The sequence below is a fragment of the Accipiter gentilis genome, chromosome 8 (genome assembly GCF_929443795.1).
Source record: "Accipiter gentilis chromosome 8, bAccGen1.1, whole genome shotgun sequence".
NCBI classification, from domain to species: Eukaryota; Metazoa; Chordata; class Aves; order Accipitriformes; family Accipitridae; genus Astur; species Astur gentilis.
Window position 1 is genome coordinate 11,018,987 of NC_064887.1, and position 17,818 is coordinate 11,036,804.

General features: G+C 41.0%; 1 protein-coding gene across 3 annotated transcripts in view; it reads left to right on the top strand.

Moving 5' to 3' along the window:
- Positions 1–17,818, top strand: part of PIK3R3 (phosphoinositide-3-kinase regulatory subunit 3) — an 83,639-nt gene that overhangs the window by 56,193 nt on the left and 9,628 nt on the right. For all 3 annotated transcript variants that reach the window (XM_049808353.1, XM_049808355.1, XM_049808356.1), the window contains 6 exons: positions 9,214–9,325; positions 11,660–11,758; positions 13,203–13,383; positions 14,228–14,353; positions 15,120–15,262; positions 16,997–17,173. In XM_049808353.1, coding sequence (XP_049664310.1) covers positions 9,214–9,325; positions 11,660–11,758; positions 13,203–13,383; positions 14,228–14,353; positions 15,120–15,262; positions 16,997–17,173 — 838 coding nt within the window. The remainder of the gene's footprint in view (positions 1–9,213; positions 9,326–11,659; positions 11,759–13,202; positions 13,384–14,227; positions 14,354–15,119; positions 15,263–16,996; positions 17,174–17,818) is intronic.

Genomic DNA, 17,818 nt, shown 5'->3' on the forward strand with positions numbered 1-17,818 from the left:
AACAATGTGACTGGATGTTAACCTCTTTAGAAAAAATTGTTTTCATTGTACTTCATCTTTGCTATGTTCTCCACTCAACAGACAAAGATTTTTGCAATGATTCAATGAATATATTCCTTAAATTCTTCTAGTTCTTCTGAAGAAAAGTGGCTACGTACAGGAATTTTTATAAGAATTCATACAGTTTAAAAGAAGCAAAGTGCAAGTGGTGCCTTTCCAAAAAGGACCCCAGCTGCCCTGCTGGACAACAACCAGCTGCCTGGTGAATCCTGATGCTGAAGCACAATGGACTCTGAAGCTTTCCTGTGGCTGAACAGGATCCAGGTTCTTTGGCTTTGAGTCCAGCAGCACACACGAGATGGCTACCTTCCATCCAGTGCTCTTTGAAAAAAGAGATTAAATACTTCAATTGCTTCAACCTGTGGCTGCTTCAACATTTGCCCAGACTCTCTACCAGTTTTTGTGAACTGGAAAAATGTTATTTTAATGATAGTTCATAGAAATGTTACTACTTTTAAAATCAGATATCCCTGAAGCTGATGCATGGTTATTTAGGAAAGGCTTGAAAAACGTCATGTATCTCAGCACAAAAAGTTGTGGGTTTGGACAAATCAAAAAAACATCAATCCATATCCCCTTCTTGTTTGTTCTTCTGCTAAAGAATAATTTGAGTTTTGGGTTCATGTCACATTGGGACTCTTGTATGTCAGGTCAGTTTTCTTCTTCCAAACATAAACCTCCCACTTGCTTCTATTAGCTACTACTTACTCTCTGTTACTTTCCTCCTCTTCCCAGCGAAAGAAAAATATCCACAAGAGCCATTTTTTCAGGGTTTTTACCTTCTGTAGCCTTATCCTAAATTTCAGGCTCTGTAGTCCCTAAAATCTGATGCTACACATAATCATCTTTGCTTTTGGAGGAATTCTTTCCTTCCTTGCATCCCTCCCCTAAAGAAACCAACTAAGCAAAATCCCCCGAAACTAGAGCTGCTGCAGTGGAGCTAGAGAAAAATTGCTGTAATGAGAGAACACAGCCCACTGTTCAGATGTGTTTTTCTTTGAGTGTGGGCAGTAGGGCTTATACTCCAATACCTGCCCCAGGAAAAATATTTTAGAGGTGAGATGGACGAGAAGTTCACTGGCAATATTGTGTATGTAAGTTCTGTAGTCTGTTACAACCTAAATCTGTACACTGCAATTGAACTTCCCAGGCTATCAGTATGCTGCACTGCCCTGTATAGTCATCTTGGGGACATTATAGGAATCTGGATTGTTGGCCATCTGAGGAACTGCTCCCAAGTGTCAAATTAGAAGTCTTTGGTGTTTGTGGCATCTTTACTCTGATTCATCTCCTGTCTCCAAAAGTAGTCTCTTGAAGGACACAAGGAAGCTTGAATCAATAAGATGAATGTTTAAGATCCTTTCCATTTCAAAGGGTACAGTACAGTCTCACTGGTAAGTTTTGGAACAGTGAAAGAAGTCAAACTGCTGCTGTGAAGTGGATTTCATTAAAATATTTTGAAGATCACAGTGTACTTGAGTGACAAGATTGAATCCATTTCTTGTGTTACACCTTGAGATCTCAGCATGAGCAATGGCTGTGCAGTCTGAGCCTGGCTAGACTAATCCATGCCCACTCTGAATCTCAGTTTCTGCTGAGGGCACTGTATAGGACTGCATGGATTGGAACTTCTGCCTTGGTGGAAATTCTTTCAAGATCAAGGTTCTTAGAAAAGCTGATGCATGACACAATGTACAACAGTTTTCCTCTGAATACTTTTCTACCTTCAGATTTCTTCTGGAGCGTTGATTTGAAATGCACCTTTTGATCTCGATTTAGATGGTTCTGTTAGCAATTTAGGTCGTGTTGAAATATTTCTACTTTGGTAAACTAGAAAATAGTCTGACATAGCACAAGGACAGGTACTGTGTGAGGAAGAATTTTACATACTACTTTGAAAGTTGTGAGCTAGTGGTAAGCTGAAATAAAATGCTGCTTAGAGCAGCAAGAGTCACGTGTATTTACAGCTGTATTATTACTATTTTAAGTAGGCTCTTGTGCAGCAAACTTCTCAGTAGTGCTGATTATTTCTGTGAATTGGTTCTCCTACGAGGTTTGTACCTAGCACCTGGATGGATGGTTAGTCTTTGAAATATCTGGGGAAAACATCCCTGGGCTGTTTTTATTTAAAATGGCATTTTCTTTTGGCTTTGGTAGCCATACTCCTAGCCATAGTGTGCCGCTGCTTGGGCCTGACTTTATTCTTGGTCTTTGACATTAAAAAGCTAGTTCTTCATTCTCGATCACTGTAGCTCTGTGCTTATGCTAAATTTTGTGTTTTCCTTACTCTTATCCAAAAATCTATTTCCATGTATTGACCAAAGATTATTTTTTTAATAGCTGTTTGAAGACTCTACCTGTGGAGGGGTAGAAAACAGGTGAGGAACTGCTTTAGTTAATAAGCAAAAAGCAGTATCTACTTGCTCCTTGCATTTTATATATACTTTTATCATAAAGTCTTCTAGGCCTGACATTGGAAACTATAAAGTACAATTGTTCTTACAGAATATTTCAGATTTTCATGGACAATAAAACGTCTGCTGCAGACTTTCATCCAAAGAGTTGGTAAAAGCCTTGGCCTACTGGCTAGGAGGTAAAGCTATTACTTCCTGAAGTGAGCCGAGCATGTGATGCTGGGTAGTGACAATCTTTGAGTCATGAAACATGGCAAAAGTTCTAAAACGTTATTAATAGTGTGCTAATTATGCTTGGTAGGTAAAAGGGGACTTACTCTTTTCAACCTCCTCATGTTAACTTCGGGACAGTCATATCAAGCCTTTTGATCATGGAACCTCTGATGCTGCTGTAGCTTTGCAGCTGTTACACTATGGTCTGGGTTGAAAAGAAAACTGTTTTTCATCAAGCAGTGAAAATAATTGGGAAATTGAGGTTTTTGGACTTTGCAACTTCATGTAAAGGCTGGAATGAAGAGGAGGTGCTGTTACTTTATAATACAGAAGTCAAAGATCCCAGTGTCATTTATCTGACAGTGAGCATCTTCTATTTTTTTCCGTCTCAAGCTGTGAAATAAGAAGCCTTGCAAAGTAGTAAGAGGTCCTTGTGAGATGCCCCAAAAAATTCTGAATTTGAGCCAGCCCCTTCTTCACACACTGTTGTTGTCCGCCATTCTGCAGGTGTCCTGTAGCAGATAATCTTTTAACCTATGCAGTGGCTGTGGGTACTTGTGAAGATCAGAGTGCTGCAGAAGTCTGGCAGGCTGTAGGAGGTGAAACAGTGGTTGGGAGGTGTGGGAGAGGACTGGATAGCTGGGAAGTTTTCAAACAAAACAGATCTTTATCAAAAAAGCCAATTAATCAAAACTGAAATATTTCTTAAAGGTGGTGTTTTTTATAAAAGTTCATAGAAACACGAGCAAAGCTATAATGGGAGTGTTTTTATTGGAAGCCTGCCTGGCTTTCTGCCAACTTGTCTGCTGTTTTCTGTAATGAGATATTGAAAGACTTCAATTCTTTGAATATATCTTATTCTTTGGCATCTCGCCTGTTTTGGGGGAGGAGAGCAAAAATGTGAGCATGCCTGAGGTTCTGTGGCCAGCAATAATGTGATCGAGTAGCTTCCTTCTCTGTCCCTTGAGGAGTTTGCAGTGCGTATTAGCTGCCCTTTGAGGAAGGGCAGCTTCGAAGGGCATTGGTGCTCAGTACTTTGTGAAAGGAGTCTTGGCAAGAGAACTGACGAGCTGAGATGTGGAGCTGCCAAGATAACTTACCTGCCAGTGGTGGGGAATGAACTGCTGTCAGCAGGTGCGCATGACCCTCCTCTTTGTCAGCTGGAAAATCTCTGCAAAAGCATGGTGCATTACTGCTCTAGCTTGCACACATAGTACACAATTTCATGGAAATGGTGTGCAAAAAGCACCTTTGTTCAGCATACACCTTTTTTTCTTGGGTATCTTGAGGGGATTTTGTGCAGCAGAGACACCTATAGAGCTATTGAGGGAGGGAAAGATTTTGAGGCTTTGCCTTAAAAGTGTTAGAGAAATTGAGAAAAGTGTGAGAAATTCAGTAAGACTACAGAGAGCAGTTAAAGATTGAGGAGATTTTTTTTTATTTTTAAAAAAGCTAGCCTACATTTTCATACCAAGTCTTCATTTATACCTCCAAAGGGAAAAAAACCCCTTCTGTCCTTAAGGACTATGCCATTAAAATGTTAGCTGGCTTAACTGTGGATTACTTGCATGTTTCCATAGTAATGACACTTCCTAAAGCTTTATATTACAGTTTGTAGGGTACCTACTGTATGTCAGCCTTTTTGAAGCTGGGTAACCACCTTGGAAATCCTCTGATCTGTTTTCTGCTTGTCACAATGTGGAGGGAGAGTAGATTGAGAGCATCAGAAAGAAGGCTAGTAAACAAGCTCATGGAAGTGCTGAGTGACTTAAAATTTACTTTATCAGAGTACTTGGTAGTTGTGATTATTTGTAACAGAGTTAATACTGCATTTAAAGCTACTATGGTTTTAAGTATCTGGCCTGGAGCTCTTGGAAAATACTGGAAGAACTAAGTTACGGAGCCATTCTTAGACTTAAGTGGCATCTGCCTTAAAACTGCAAATTAGAGTTTAATTAACTGGCAGGTCTATCTTGTATGCAAATACTGCAGCCAGAGAAGAAATGGGCTGCTTGACTGGATGCTGTGTGGGATGTAGCACTGGGAGACCCAAGGCATTCTTCTTTTTTCATTCCTCCTGAACTAGTGCCATTGAAAACCCTCACACGTAGGGCTCGGTGACTCTTAGATCATGTAAACTTGTGAAGTTTTTGATTCAAAACTTGGAAAAGTGCATATCTCATGGAAGTCACAGTGTACTTTGCTGAAGTTAAATTCGGGATTAATACAGGCTACTATTTTCTACAAGAGACGCTAAAAAAAATACAATGGTGCTGAACTTCAGACACTTGCCAGCTTTCTTGGTTGTCTTGGTGTTGGAGGTGGTTTGGATTTCAGGGAATCGAGTCAGTTAAATCTTGAGTAGCCTTTTTAAAAAGCAATTCTACTCAGTCAAGAAAGCATCAGAAAAATTACCTTGGCAAAGGCTAATCAATAGGCTTTTCTCTCCAAGGACCTGTGCTGCAGCTCTGCAGAGCAGCTCAGCTGAAGCTACCTGCTGGAGCCAGCACGGCAGCCTTTGGGCCCTGACGTCAGCAACATCCGATCCCGGGCCCGGCCCGCATTGGCTGCAGCCGCCTCCGCTCCATCACCAGCTCTTTTTTATTTCCCCTTTTCTAAGTGACACTGATCTGGGATTGGGATTTAGCTCAAGCTAGGCTGCTTGGGGAAGCTAGAAAGAGGGGACTAGAGTTGCTAAAGAAAGAAAGACCAGAGATGCCCGCTCGTGCAGGAGGGAGAGCCAGTCTGCTGTCATTGCTGCGAGCCAGGTGGTCACCGAGAACTGAACCTGATCTTGGGAATGTACTCATGCGGGACTGGAAGGATCCAGCTGAGCTGTTGCCTTCTGGGTTTTGGAAAGATCTGTGCCATAAAGCTGTCCTAGAGACACGGCAGGGGAAGGATGCTTGTGTATCTGGTGCTAACAGGGAGTTCTTTATTAGAACAGATAGATCCGTTGTGCTGTTCATCACTCGTGATGAATGTTCTTTCTCTCCCAGGAAAAGGAGGCAAGAAACCATAAGGATCGTTCACTCTAATCGGAGCTTGTGTTGAGATAAAGTAAGATTGTACCCGTGGCTAGATCAGAATTGGACCCAGTGACATGGAAACATGCCTGCTCTTGAAAGCATTTCTGTTGACTTCAAGCCAGCCTTATTTTACTTGTAGGATTTTAGCTACTTAGCATCAAGGAAGGTATATAAAACTGGATTTTTTTAAATTTAAATCAAAATCTTTAGACTCTTTAAGGCTCTCTGTAGCTTCTCATAGAAACATCACAGGATTTCTCCTAGCAGGGTGGTTAGTACTGTCTAGGTACTAGTAAAAACTATTTTAGGATGCCTCTTCTAGCAACCCACTGGGCCGGTGTTATAAGAGCAGCAGTAGGGTGGATGCTGCTCTATTAGAGTAGACTTGCTGTGCTATTAGAAAATGTTCCCCTCATGTCATCACAGGTTCTCGGCTGTGGGGTTTAAACTACCATTATGCTCAGTTCTCCATTTGTACAGACTGCAGTCATATCAGGCTGAGAGGATAGCCAAGAAATGCTGAAATGGATGGGCATGTTAGTCTACTGGGTAAAGGAATAGCAAGGGCCTGGTTCTGTATCCAACACAGGGGAAAATCTATTATGACTCAAAGAGCTCAAAGTATTGAAAGTAAAGAATTAGATCCATAGCTCTCTGGAAACAGGATCCACCCTTGCAAATACTTTTGTATTTTTAAAATGTGCAAGCTATTAAAAAGCTTTTTTCAAAAGTCTATTGTGAGAAGGACTGGCTTCCATGAGTCAGGTTTTACAGGAACTGGTCCAAGCCTTATTCTTCTCCCTGGAAGAATTTCCTTCCAATTTTGTTATGCATAATGAAGTTCTGCAGACAACCCCCAATAGTGAGAAGTGATACCTCCTTACTAAGGGAAAGAAGGAAAAACCTGCACCTGTAGTAAGGACACTTGGTGTAATGTCTAGTGCTCTGTGTCCATATGGCAAACTCCTGTTCCTTACCTCTCTGGTCTTTGTTAGTTCGCTTTTCTGTGCCCAGTGCTTTGGAGTGAGCCCTAACAAAGCTGCTAAATAATTCCACAGTATATAAAGGAGCAAGACTTAATCCTACAGGGAGGGCTAGAGAAGTATTCAAGTACTCTAGAGAATACTTGAAAGCCACTTCTGGAAAGCCCCTATTACCAGCGTAAAACAGGCTTTTACACTGTAAAATACCTTGACGTTTTTGATATGTCCCAAGCCTTAACTTGCAAGACCCAGTGAAATAATTGCTGGTGCTGGTGTAGTTTTCTAAGAATTCTCCATGCTGTTTTATGTTTTTTACATGAAACTCCGTGCACTTGTTGATGACTCAATCTACAAAAGATTCTGGAGTAGACAGAACATCTACAGGTTTTCTGTACTCGGATTTACTGCCATGTGCAGACACTGATGAGACTCAAACCTGCTACGTCTGTCCTGTCGCTTGCTTAGAGTGTGTAGGGTAGCACAGCCCAGATGTGAGGTGGGAGGACCTGAAGACACTTTCTAATTCAGGAACTTTGGGGGAGATGGAACAGCATAGGGCACAGTAAATACAATTGACTGTACGGGCTTAGCCTGGATATATGCTCCTCTGACCCTGCAAAAATAGGATGGGGCTGGGAGCTTAAAGCAAAGTAGGGTTAGAGCTGTGTCTTACTCTCAGTGGTGCTTTGTACAAACAACTGTAGTAGAGCTAGGAATAATCGAAGCCTCCTAACCAGATAGCTACTTCACTGAATCCAAAGGTTTTCACCTTCCTTTTATAACAAGACCTGTTATTGCCTCACTAGGTATGTGCACACCTGAAAGTTCCCAGCTCAACCCATAAAAAGAACCTGTATGCTATGGTTTAATGCTCAGTCCCGCAGAATGAATGCTGCTATCTGAATCAGGTGTTTGGTCAGCAACCCCAGGGTGCAAACGTCTGGGTCAAGGTTCAGATTTAGTTTAGATTGGCTCGATTAAAGTATCTACTGGTTTGTCTGAGAACAGTGAAGTTACTGTGTTGGATATTCAACATGAAATGGTATTTGGAACTGCAGTTGGAACACTGTTTTCTCTTCTTTAATGTGGGAGGTGTGGCTCGGAGGTGAGCAGATTGATGGTGCCAAGTAGCACACCTCTCAGCGTTAAGCCATTCCACACTGGAGCTAGAGATCAAAATCTTCTTTCTGCTGCCTTTATTTGTATTTCTGCTTGTACACTGGGATCGTGTCTGAAAGATGGCTGTTGTCAGTGTGTCAGGCCTGCTGGCTGATGCTTGTGTAATCTGATGGCTAGGGCACAGGGCTGGGAGCACAGATGTTCAGGGTCTGACTTAAAAATGTGCTAGTAGCAAATCAATGTGTGTAGCTGCTTTCTTACTCTGAATTCAAATGTGGCCTGTCCCTGTAAAACACTCTGTCTCATGAAATGCCTGAAAATGCTCAGTTTCAGTGATAGTGTTCTTGATGAAGCGTTCAGACTCTGCAAAGCAGGGGAGAGCACTCAAGACATCTTTCTCGAAGAAAATAGTGTAATGCATTTCTGCTGACAGATGAGTCTCTACAATACATGAGCATGCCTGTGGCTGCTGAATTACTCCTGATATAGGGCTTACATTCAAGACCATGATAAAGTTGTTTGAGCAAAAACTGACCAAATAGAAAGAGCTTCAGTGTGTTGTATGCCCTTACGTTGTGTAACCTGTTTTGAGAACAGAAGTAAAAGCCTGTTTGCCTTGAATTCGGAATAGAGGAATTATGGGCAGGTATGCACTAGGCCTACAGATGTGCAGTTCTGCCTGTCTTTTGGGAATTTGTAGCATCCCCTTTCCTGTGGTAAACACTTCAGCTATGTGAAGTGGTGCAGGCACTCTAATAATGACCTAATGTCCCCTCTCCCCTTTCTTTATCACCTCATGTCCTGTAGTATTCAAAGAGTCATAGCTTTTGTTCCTAACAGGAGACTAAATGAAAAATCTAGTATGAAACATGAACCTTGGGCCTATGATGGATATACCACTGCCCAGCTACCACTTCTCTCACTAGCAGTGTTTTTCCCTCTGAAGAGTCTACCCGTTTGCTCTTACAGGTTGCCATAAGGACTGGTGATGCCTAAGCAACTGGAGTTTTTCCATTGTGGTGCATAGGGCTCTCCAGGCTGTGGGTTTCAAACACAATACACCTTTGTAACTTGTGTGGAGGTTTAGGCCGTGATTGCCCTTGTAGTCATGCCTGAGCCAGTCTTCCTTTTAACAAAAACTCATGTTTCCTCATACTCTTTCCCTTTCCCCTCCCTCAAGCCCATGTTTGGTTTGAGTACTAGGAAATCTGGGATCACAGTGCAGCTGTTGACTTCAAAATTCTTTAAAAATTACAGATTCCATTTACTTTGAGAGCTTGAAATCCAAGTTCAAGATGCACATTTTTCTCTCACTTCTTCACTGTCATATTTCATTAACAGTTAAGTGATTATTTTCCCCTGTTTACCTTTCTTTAATCTGTTCTTCATTTTCAGCTCTTCCTCCAAAGCCCCCCAAACCAATGACTCCAGTCAATACTAATGGAATAAAGGACAATTCCAGTTTCTCTCTGCAGGAAGCAGAGTGGTACTGGGGTGACATCTCAAGGTAAGCAACATTACTAAAATATATTAACTAAAATATATTAATATATGTTATTAAAAAATAGAATAAGCCTGTTAGAATTCAAGAGAAAAAGAACATGCCTATTTGAGGCAGCATTTTATAGGAAGGAAACGCTTCAGAACTATACTTGGCGAAGCACCTAAATGAAAGTATTCGACTGGATTCAGGACTTGTGTTTAAGTTGTTACTGTTCTGGTGCAGATAGTGCCAGTCTTGGTGACAGTTATTTTGGGTTTCTAAATTTCTCTAGTTACACAAAGTCTTTAAAAAAAAGAGAAAATTATTTTGTTCAAAATAAAAGTACTTCTGAATGTGCTAGCTAATAAGGTTTTGTAAGCATACAGTGCTGGAATGCATGCAGTTCAGCAAAATTTCAGTAGGAGGCTTGCTCAGAATAAAAGTTGCATTCTCATTTTTGATTAACATTTGGTTAAAATTGCATCTGTATTAATTTGTATAACATGGTGCCATAAAAATAGCTCTTACAAATGCTAACTATCACGAGCTATACTGAGCAGATGATACAGACACATACCAAATAAATTAAGTTTTATCTCTTAAGGAAACCCTTTTCTATGCACTTGAGAAAATAGATGTCTTGGGTTAGGTTCAGAAAAGGAAGTACCAATTTTTATACACTTAATTGCATAAAAGAACTGAAGTGTCCAGTCATCTCTTTCCCTCTTAGGGCACTTCTGAAGAGTCTAGAATTTGGAACTGTAAGGGAAGACATGAGCACGCTGGGAGTGTGATAAGGAATTGCTCAAACTTGTGCAGATAATACTCTGAAACACTTTGTCAGATAAAGGCAAGAAGAGTGTGTTTGCCACAGTAGTTCACTGAAGTTCTGAGAAAGGAAATAAAGTTTTCATATCTTTATTGTACCACCCTTATCTTTACAAAGCAAACCCGCATAGATCTTGCTTTTGAAGGGCCTTGGCAGTGATATTTTTCTGTTAATTCTAAATCGAAACAGAGTGGCAAAACCTCATCACAAAACCCACTAGGCAGGGTTTGTTTAAAGCTGCTCGATATTGGTATCAGTTTATTGACTGTGGATTTGTTCCTCAAGTAACAATGCATGTGATGGCAGGAGCTAATGGAGTACAAATCACAGTGGAGTGGCTTTATTAGATTGAAATGTGATACACACGCATGTAAAGATGGAATTGTTTATGACCCTAATTTGACAGCCAGCAGGTACAGACTACATCGGGCTGTCAGGGCAGGAGCCATGTTCTTCAGTCAAGAACTTCCGATGAAAATTTTGTCACTTAGCTCCGGGGTGCAACTTGCAGGCATAAGCCCAAGCCCTTAGATCATATCTATCCATTCAGAAAGAAAGCCATTTGAGTTAACTGGGTCCAATCTGTAAAATGTTCTGAGAGGAGTAAGCGGATATGCACATGATACTTAATAGGGGTCAGTTTTACTAACAGAGTGGTTTTCAGGTAGCTAAATCAAAACTGAGGCTATTTTTATAAGAACACTTTTGTTCCTTAGTATTTGAACAAAAAAGCTTGTAAGATTCAAGTAGGCTTCCTACCTCACTTAGATAATGTTGAGGGGACCTGATAAACTTTAGTTTCCGAATGATTGTACTAAAAAGTTCTTAGTGCTTCTAAGCTGTGAGGGAGCTGCTATAAAATGAGATATGTAATCTAGGTGAAATGGTCAAACCTGGCAAGACACTTAACTCTTCAGCTGAAATAATTTTTTGTAATGCTTACAGGTATTCACTTTCACTAGAAGATTTCTTGATTCAGCTTAAAGCATTGGACTGAGTATCCTTGTGCTTCAGTTGTGAAGAAGGAAAAGTTGCACTGAAGCTAGCAAGGTTGTAGTGGTTTAAAACTGCTGTAAATAAGATCAGAGTTAAGCCAATAATGAGTCTCTTGAGACTAAAACTGTGCTAACTCCAGACACCGCTGAGCTATGATGCTAGAGACCATTTCTTAAGAGGTCAGGACTGGCTTCTCAAAGGGCACCTGTTTCCAGTGTGGACTTTAAAACCTGAGCAGATTACAGGGAAAGGTTGTGAACTCTGAGACACAGCTGCTACTGTTGCTTAAACAGAGACTTCTTCCTAAGTGGCAGTTGACTGCAGCTGCTACCTTTTGGTATAACTACAGAAGTTCAGACTTGCTTTGGATGGCCTAAAAGACTGGAGAGCCTGAGTGTGAAAGAAGATTGCCTGATATTTTGAAGATTGAACTCCTTATGCATGCTGGTGTTACTGGCTCCGATACTGATGCCTGTGGCAAAGATGATCATGTCCTTAACCCTTCAAATTTTGCCTTCCTTTCCATTCTCCAGGGAAGAAGTAAATGACAAACTACGAGACATGCCAGATGGAACATTCCTGGTGCGTGATGCATCAACCAAGATGCAGGGGGACTACACTCTGACGTTACGGTAAGCATTGAGCAGTTGTAGTCCACATAGTAAAACCCTGAGTAGCTAGTTGCTGTACTAGTGACAGCAGTGGCTGTGTAAAACTCACATGGCTCAATTTGAGAGATGTTCCCAATGGTACTGCAGATCACAGAATGAGCAAATAAATAGCCAGGTCTGATAGTTGGTTCTGTTCTGTGCATTGAATCCTGTCCCTCACTAAACACTACTGTAAGGATCTCTGTGTAGATTAGATGGGACTCAGCGAGGAGAGCCACTCAGTAGTGCTTCGTAGTTTCAGAACTGCTAAGGTAAAAGGTATTTATAAACTAGGGCTTTGATTAATGGGAGTGTGTTGAATATCTCGTCAGCATGCAGCTCTGGAGAATTGAACAGAGTGTCTTTGTAAAAAGAGTATCTTGTGCTTTCTGATCTAAAGTTTAGGAAATATTGAACTGGAGCCATGTTCCTTTCTTCATTAAAATTGTCTGCAAGTGGCAGACTTCCCAGAGCTGCCCCAGCCCTGTCTGCTGCAGTTAGGCAGCAGCCCTCATGTGACTAGCTGCTGGTGCCTTGCCCAGCCTGTCCAGCTGCTTGCCTCTTCCAGGCTCCCAAGATTAGTTGTTAGAGGCAAATAGGCAAGGCGCATAAGCCACTGCTTCTGTAGCACACCTTTGGGAGTTACTATGATACGGTAGATATTTGATCTTGTCATGAAATTCTGTTGTCTTAATGGCAGGTTTGACCCCAAGGGTATAGTTTAAGTTCTGCTTTGACTTCTGCCTTGAAGTTCATGGTTTGTGCACTAAGGTTTGGCATGATTTGGTTATTTTGCTGAACGCAGATGTCATTAGGAACCAAAATTGAGAGTTCAGGAAGGACAGGATATTGTCTAAACAGTCTGTTGGTGAAAAAAGGAAGAAATGAGCACTATGTTTGTGGAAACCGCTAGAATATATAAATCTGGATAATGTCCTAAACTTACAACCATCTTGTAATCCTCAAAGGATTTTGTTTAGGTTCATGTATCCTGTGTTAGCACTCATAACTCAGAAGACTTGTTAATCACTGTATAAATGTATACTGCGTTGTATACTATTAGTGACCCCAAATTGTGGGTTTGGGTTTTCGTATGGCTCCTTTATTCAGCCTTCAGCATCCTCCTTTTCCCTTGCAAAACTTCTGGCAAATCTAGGTCTTAAATACCATAAGCTGGCTCCAGAATGAACACATAGGAAGAGATTTACTTTGGGCTTTCCTCCTGTTCAAATATATCTGATAATTCTGTGTGTATTGACTCTTAAACTACCTAGTATCTGCTAGTATGTAAAGAATCACTATGAAGGTGTACAGTCTCAAAGCCACTTGCCCAGGAATTTCACTGGTGTCTTTGTTAGCAGCCTTAGTGTTGAAGAGGGATAGGAGGTACACAGTAAAACCTCTAAATGACTGTATCACTTTACAGGAAGGGTGGCAACAATAAACTGATAAAGATCTATCATCGGGATGGAAAATATGGCTTTTCTGATCCACTAACGTTTAACTCAGTCGTGGAACTCATTAACCACTACCGCAATGAGTCTCTTGCTCAGTATAATCCAAAGCTTGATGTGAAGTTGATGTATCCAGTGTCCCGGTACCAGCAGGTAAGATCTTCATTGGACCCCAATAGCTAACAGTGCAGACAAGAAGAAAATGGCAAATGTTGTATATAATTTTGTTTTCTCTACGTTAAGCCGGATATCTTTTTTTTTTGAAAACTGGAAAAAAAAAAGTGAGTTTTCACGTTTGACCTTGCTTTGCTCATACTAATGGATATTCCAAATTGACTAGCCATCTAAGTTTCTTCATTTTATCAAGTTCCCAGTCTCCATCTGAGCAGTCCAATAGAGAATTGAAACCCTGACATGCAGCAGACTTTAACCTCTGAGAAGCCTCTCCCCCCCGCCCCGGACCCTTGTGGACCCACAGGGCACTGTTACAGACAGTGTTGCCCTTGAAGCACATACGAGCCATGCAGCTGCATAGCTGTGCGTAGCCGTCTAAATTTTTCAAGAATATTTTTTTAAAGTTTTATTCAGTAGCCCGAGACACTGTCCTACATTAAGGAAAAAACTGCAGAGCTTTTTGGAAAAAAAATACTCTGATCTTTAACTTCAGCTTCTGAGCAATTCACTTCCTCCTTTCTCCAATAGCTGATAGCAATCCTAGACTGAAGCTGTAGTGTGTTTTTGGAAGCTTAGTATTTTGGCATAGTTCTTGGTGTCCCATAGTTCCAGTTCCTACTGTCTGAACTGTGGGACTTACTGCGTGGAGGAAGGGGGATTTAGATACAGTGTTTGTGTTGTGTTCTGTTCTGTAGAAACCTGATAATAAAAATCATGCTAATAGCTGTAAAATGCAAATGGGCACAAGTGTATTCATTTAACTTAAATACTCTTAAGGAAAAGCTGCTTTACTTGAAGACTTAATAGCTTTTTGTATGTACAGGATCAGTTGGTGAAAGAAGATAATATAGATGCAGTAGGTAAAAAGCTTCAAGAATACCATGCTCAGTATCAGGAAAAGAGTAAAGAGTACGACAAATTGTATGAAGAATATACCAGAACATCACAGGTTGGTTCTACTTTAGCTATGTGTAGACTATGTTTCTTGTTGTTTAAAAAGTAAATTATTTTAACCTGTTATGGCTAATAAAGGCAGTCCCAGGTCAGAAAATACAAGGAAAAAACAAGTAAATTGTGGAATAGAGCAAGGCGGTTTCAAATTTGATGGAAACGTTGAACATTACTTGTTTGGTAGTCCTAGAGGTATGGTGTTAGAGCAAGGAAGAAAGAGGAGCTGAGCTTCCCTAGTGTAACGTAGAGCGGTGGAGGCGGCCATCACCTACAAGCTTTGCACTGCAGATTTCTTCCTTGGCTGCTGAGTATTTCCAGCTGCTGTATGCTGCAGTGAGAATTGTAGAGGGGTTTGTCCAGGTTCTTTATAAGTCATGTTCAAATCAGGTACCAGATATTATGCATTAAGGAAGTGTGAATACAGTATTTGGACTGCTTCTCGTAAAATAAGATAGTTCATATATGGGGAGGATGTTTGCTGGCAGTCTTCCTGCAAACTAGGATGGAAAATATGACTAAAATATTTGAGGGGTTTGCAGCCTAATAGAGAGCCTCATGTGGGGGAGGAGGGTAGACTTACAGGGAGTAAGTCTTCCCTGTACTGCCCTGACTCTACTCGGACATTTGACTAAATTTAAAACTGATTAATCACATTTTGACTTGAGGGGAGAACAGTTCCTCTCAGTCAATTTAGGGAACATAATCAAGTCTTGCATTGTCATCTGTATCGCGAACAAATGATGAAGAACTCTTTCCTCACATAGGAAATTCAGATGAAGAGGACCGCAATTGAAGCATTTAATGAAACTATTAAGATATTTGAGGAACAGTGCCACTCACAAGAGCGATACAGCAAAGAATACATTGAGCGATTTCGCAGGGAGGGGAATGACAAAGAAATTGAACGGTAGGCTCTCAAGTTGTTTGCTTACAAGGAAGAACTAGTGTCCACATTGACACTCCCATTAAATTCTTTTGTATAATACTGCATCATATGAAACACTTAGTAAACTCAGTATTTTGTCTGAACCTTCAGTAAAGCCCTCTTCTGTCAAGGAATTGCATTGTAGACAGAAGAGGTGGGAGATCTCTGGATTATTCTCTCTCTTAACTTCAGTAAATTGAGATACTGTGGTGAGGACCAGGAAAGGATCAGGAAATAATAATTTTATTTGCTTATCCCACTTCTGTTTGGATTTGCTCGGAATATAATTCAGAAAAATCTTTTACTTTTAAACTGAAATGTACATAGATCTGGTAAATCTCATAGTCCATAGTCAGTTTTAATCACTTTCAAAGAAGATCAGTATTTGATTGCCACTACTTGGTAGTGGATAGTGGTTGTCTAGCAGAAATTCAGTACGGGCCTCATTTGAAATTGCCCTTCTGTGAAGATACTAGCAGAAAAAACTGTATCTGGGCCTTTGAAGAAATGCTAGGTATAATGCTTAACTTGACACAGTGCTTTATGAATCACAGGAAGGTAACCTTAAGGAGATTTTTAGACTGAAAACAGTTACCTGTAACAATCTTATGCATTTGTGGTGCTTCATTCTGACTAAAGATCAATTAACAGGGGAAATACGTAATTCTCCTGATTCGTACCAAACCTGCAAACTAATCTTGAATGAAGAGACAGGCAGCGTTACTCCTGGTAGCTCTTGATCAGTAATTGAAGTCTGCATTTGAAATCTTGCTAGTACTGATACCTATGGTGAGATTGCGTAATTGATATACCAAAAAGTGAACCTGACAGTGAAGGAGGGATCTGTTCTAGCTTACCCTCCTAGAGATAATTTCTTTTGGCATCTCTGCCAGAAGGAAATATATTAAGGTAAACTGAAGGTTCAAACTATGCAAAAGGGTGGTAGGCCTTATGGCAAGAGGTCTTTTCTGGCACTCTGTTGTGGCTTAACCGCAGGCAGCAACTAAGCACCACAGAGCTGCTCACTCACTCCCCCTTGGTGGGACAGGGGAGAGAATCGAAAGAGTAAAAGTGAGAAAACTTATGGTTAAGATAAAGACAGTTTAATGAGTAAAGCAAAAGCTGTGCACACAAGCAAAGCAAACCGAAGAATTCATTCACCACTTCCCGTTGGCAGGCAGGTGTTCAGCCATCTCCAGGAAAGCAGGATTCCATCATGCGTAATGGTTACTCAGAAAGTCAAAAACACCATAACTCTGAGTGTTCTCCCCTTCCTTCTTCCCTCGGCTTTATATATGAGCGTGACATCATGTGGTATGGAATATCCCTTTGGTCAGTGGGGGTCAGCTGTCCCAGCTGTGTCCCCTCACAGCTTCTTGTACACCCCCAGCCTACTCACTGGTGGGGCGTTGCGAGAGGCAGAAAGGGCCTCGACTTTGTGTAAGCACTGCTCAGCAATAATAAAAATATCTCTGCGCTGTGTTCAGCACAAATCCAAAACATAGCCCCATACTAGCTACTATGAAGAAAATTACCTCTATCCCAGCCAAAACCAGCACACACTCTTACAGTAATTTTCATGTTAAGATGAGGTGGTCAAAGGGAGGAGCTGCTCTTAAGGTAGTTCTTGTGATACTCATATAAAGTGCTACTGGTAAGGTTCAGTCCTTCTAGACTGGTTTGACCTCACCTCTCAAATATTACACTTGTTCGCAGGATAATGATGAACTATGAAAAATTAAAATCACGCCTGGGTGAGATCCATGATAGTAAAATGCGCCTGGAACAAGATTTGAAGAAACAAGCTCTGGACAATAGGGAGACTGATAAGAAAATGAATAGTATTAAGCCTGACCTAATTCAGCTCCGCAAAATCAGAGATCAGTATCTCGTGTAAGTAAGCCTGACCTGTACCTCAGAATAGTGTCTCTGGTGAACCTGATTAATGACTGTTTCCGTCAGGATAATGGGAATTTAATTTTCTTTTCACAACCAAAGTTCTGTGAGTGCTAAAGTACTATGTTCTGGCATGGGATGTCTGAGTAATTGGTTGGCCTCTTCATGACTTAATTACTTAAAGAGCCTGCCACAACTAGATACACATTCTGCAACTCCTGTAAATAAAACATTTAAGATAAATGAGTTATAAACAAAACCTGTGCCTGGTAATACAACAGAGGTTAGTACTTTTTGTGCTAGGTGCAGCAGATGTTGCTTGTACCCACCCGTCATTTCACTGACACCACTGTTATCCAATTCCTAATGTCCTTGGGCTGGGCTCAGTGCACTAGGATTGTGGCAGAAGACAGAGGGAAGAACACTGTCTCAGAAGGTGATGTTAGGAGGTTAGAAGAAGCCAGTGGCAAGACCTATTTTGTTTTCCCAAGAGAAACAGACAGCTGTCACAATTTGTTTTCCACTTCCTTTCTGGACTGCACTGTGCAGAGGCAGTACCTCTTCCTCAGCTCAGTGCTCCTCTTTCTCCATTTAAGAGGTTGCTTCATGTCTCCTTTTTGCTGTGTCCAGTAAAGGAGGGAC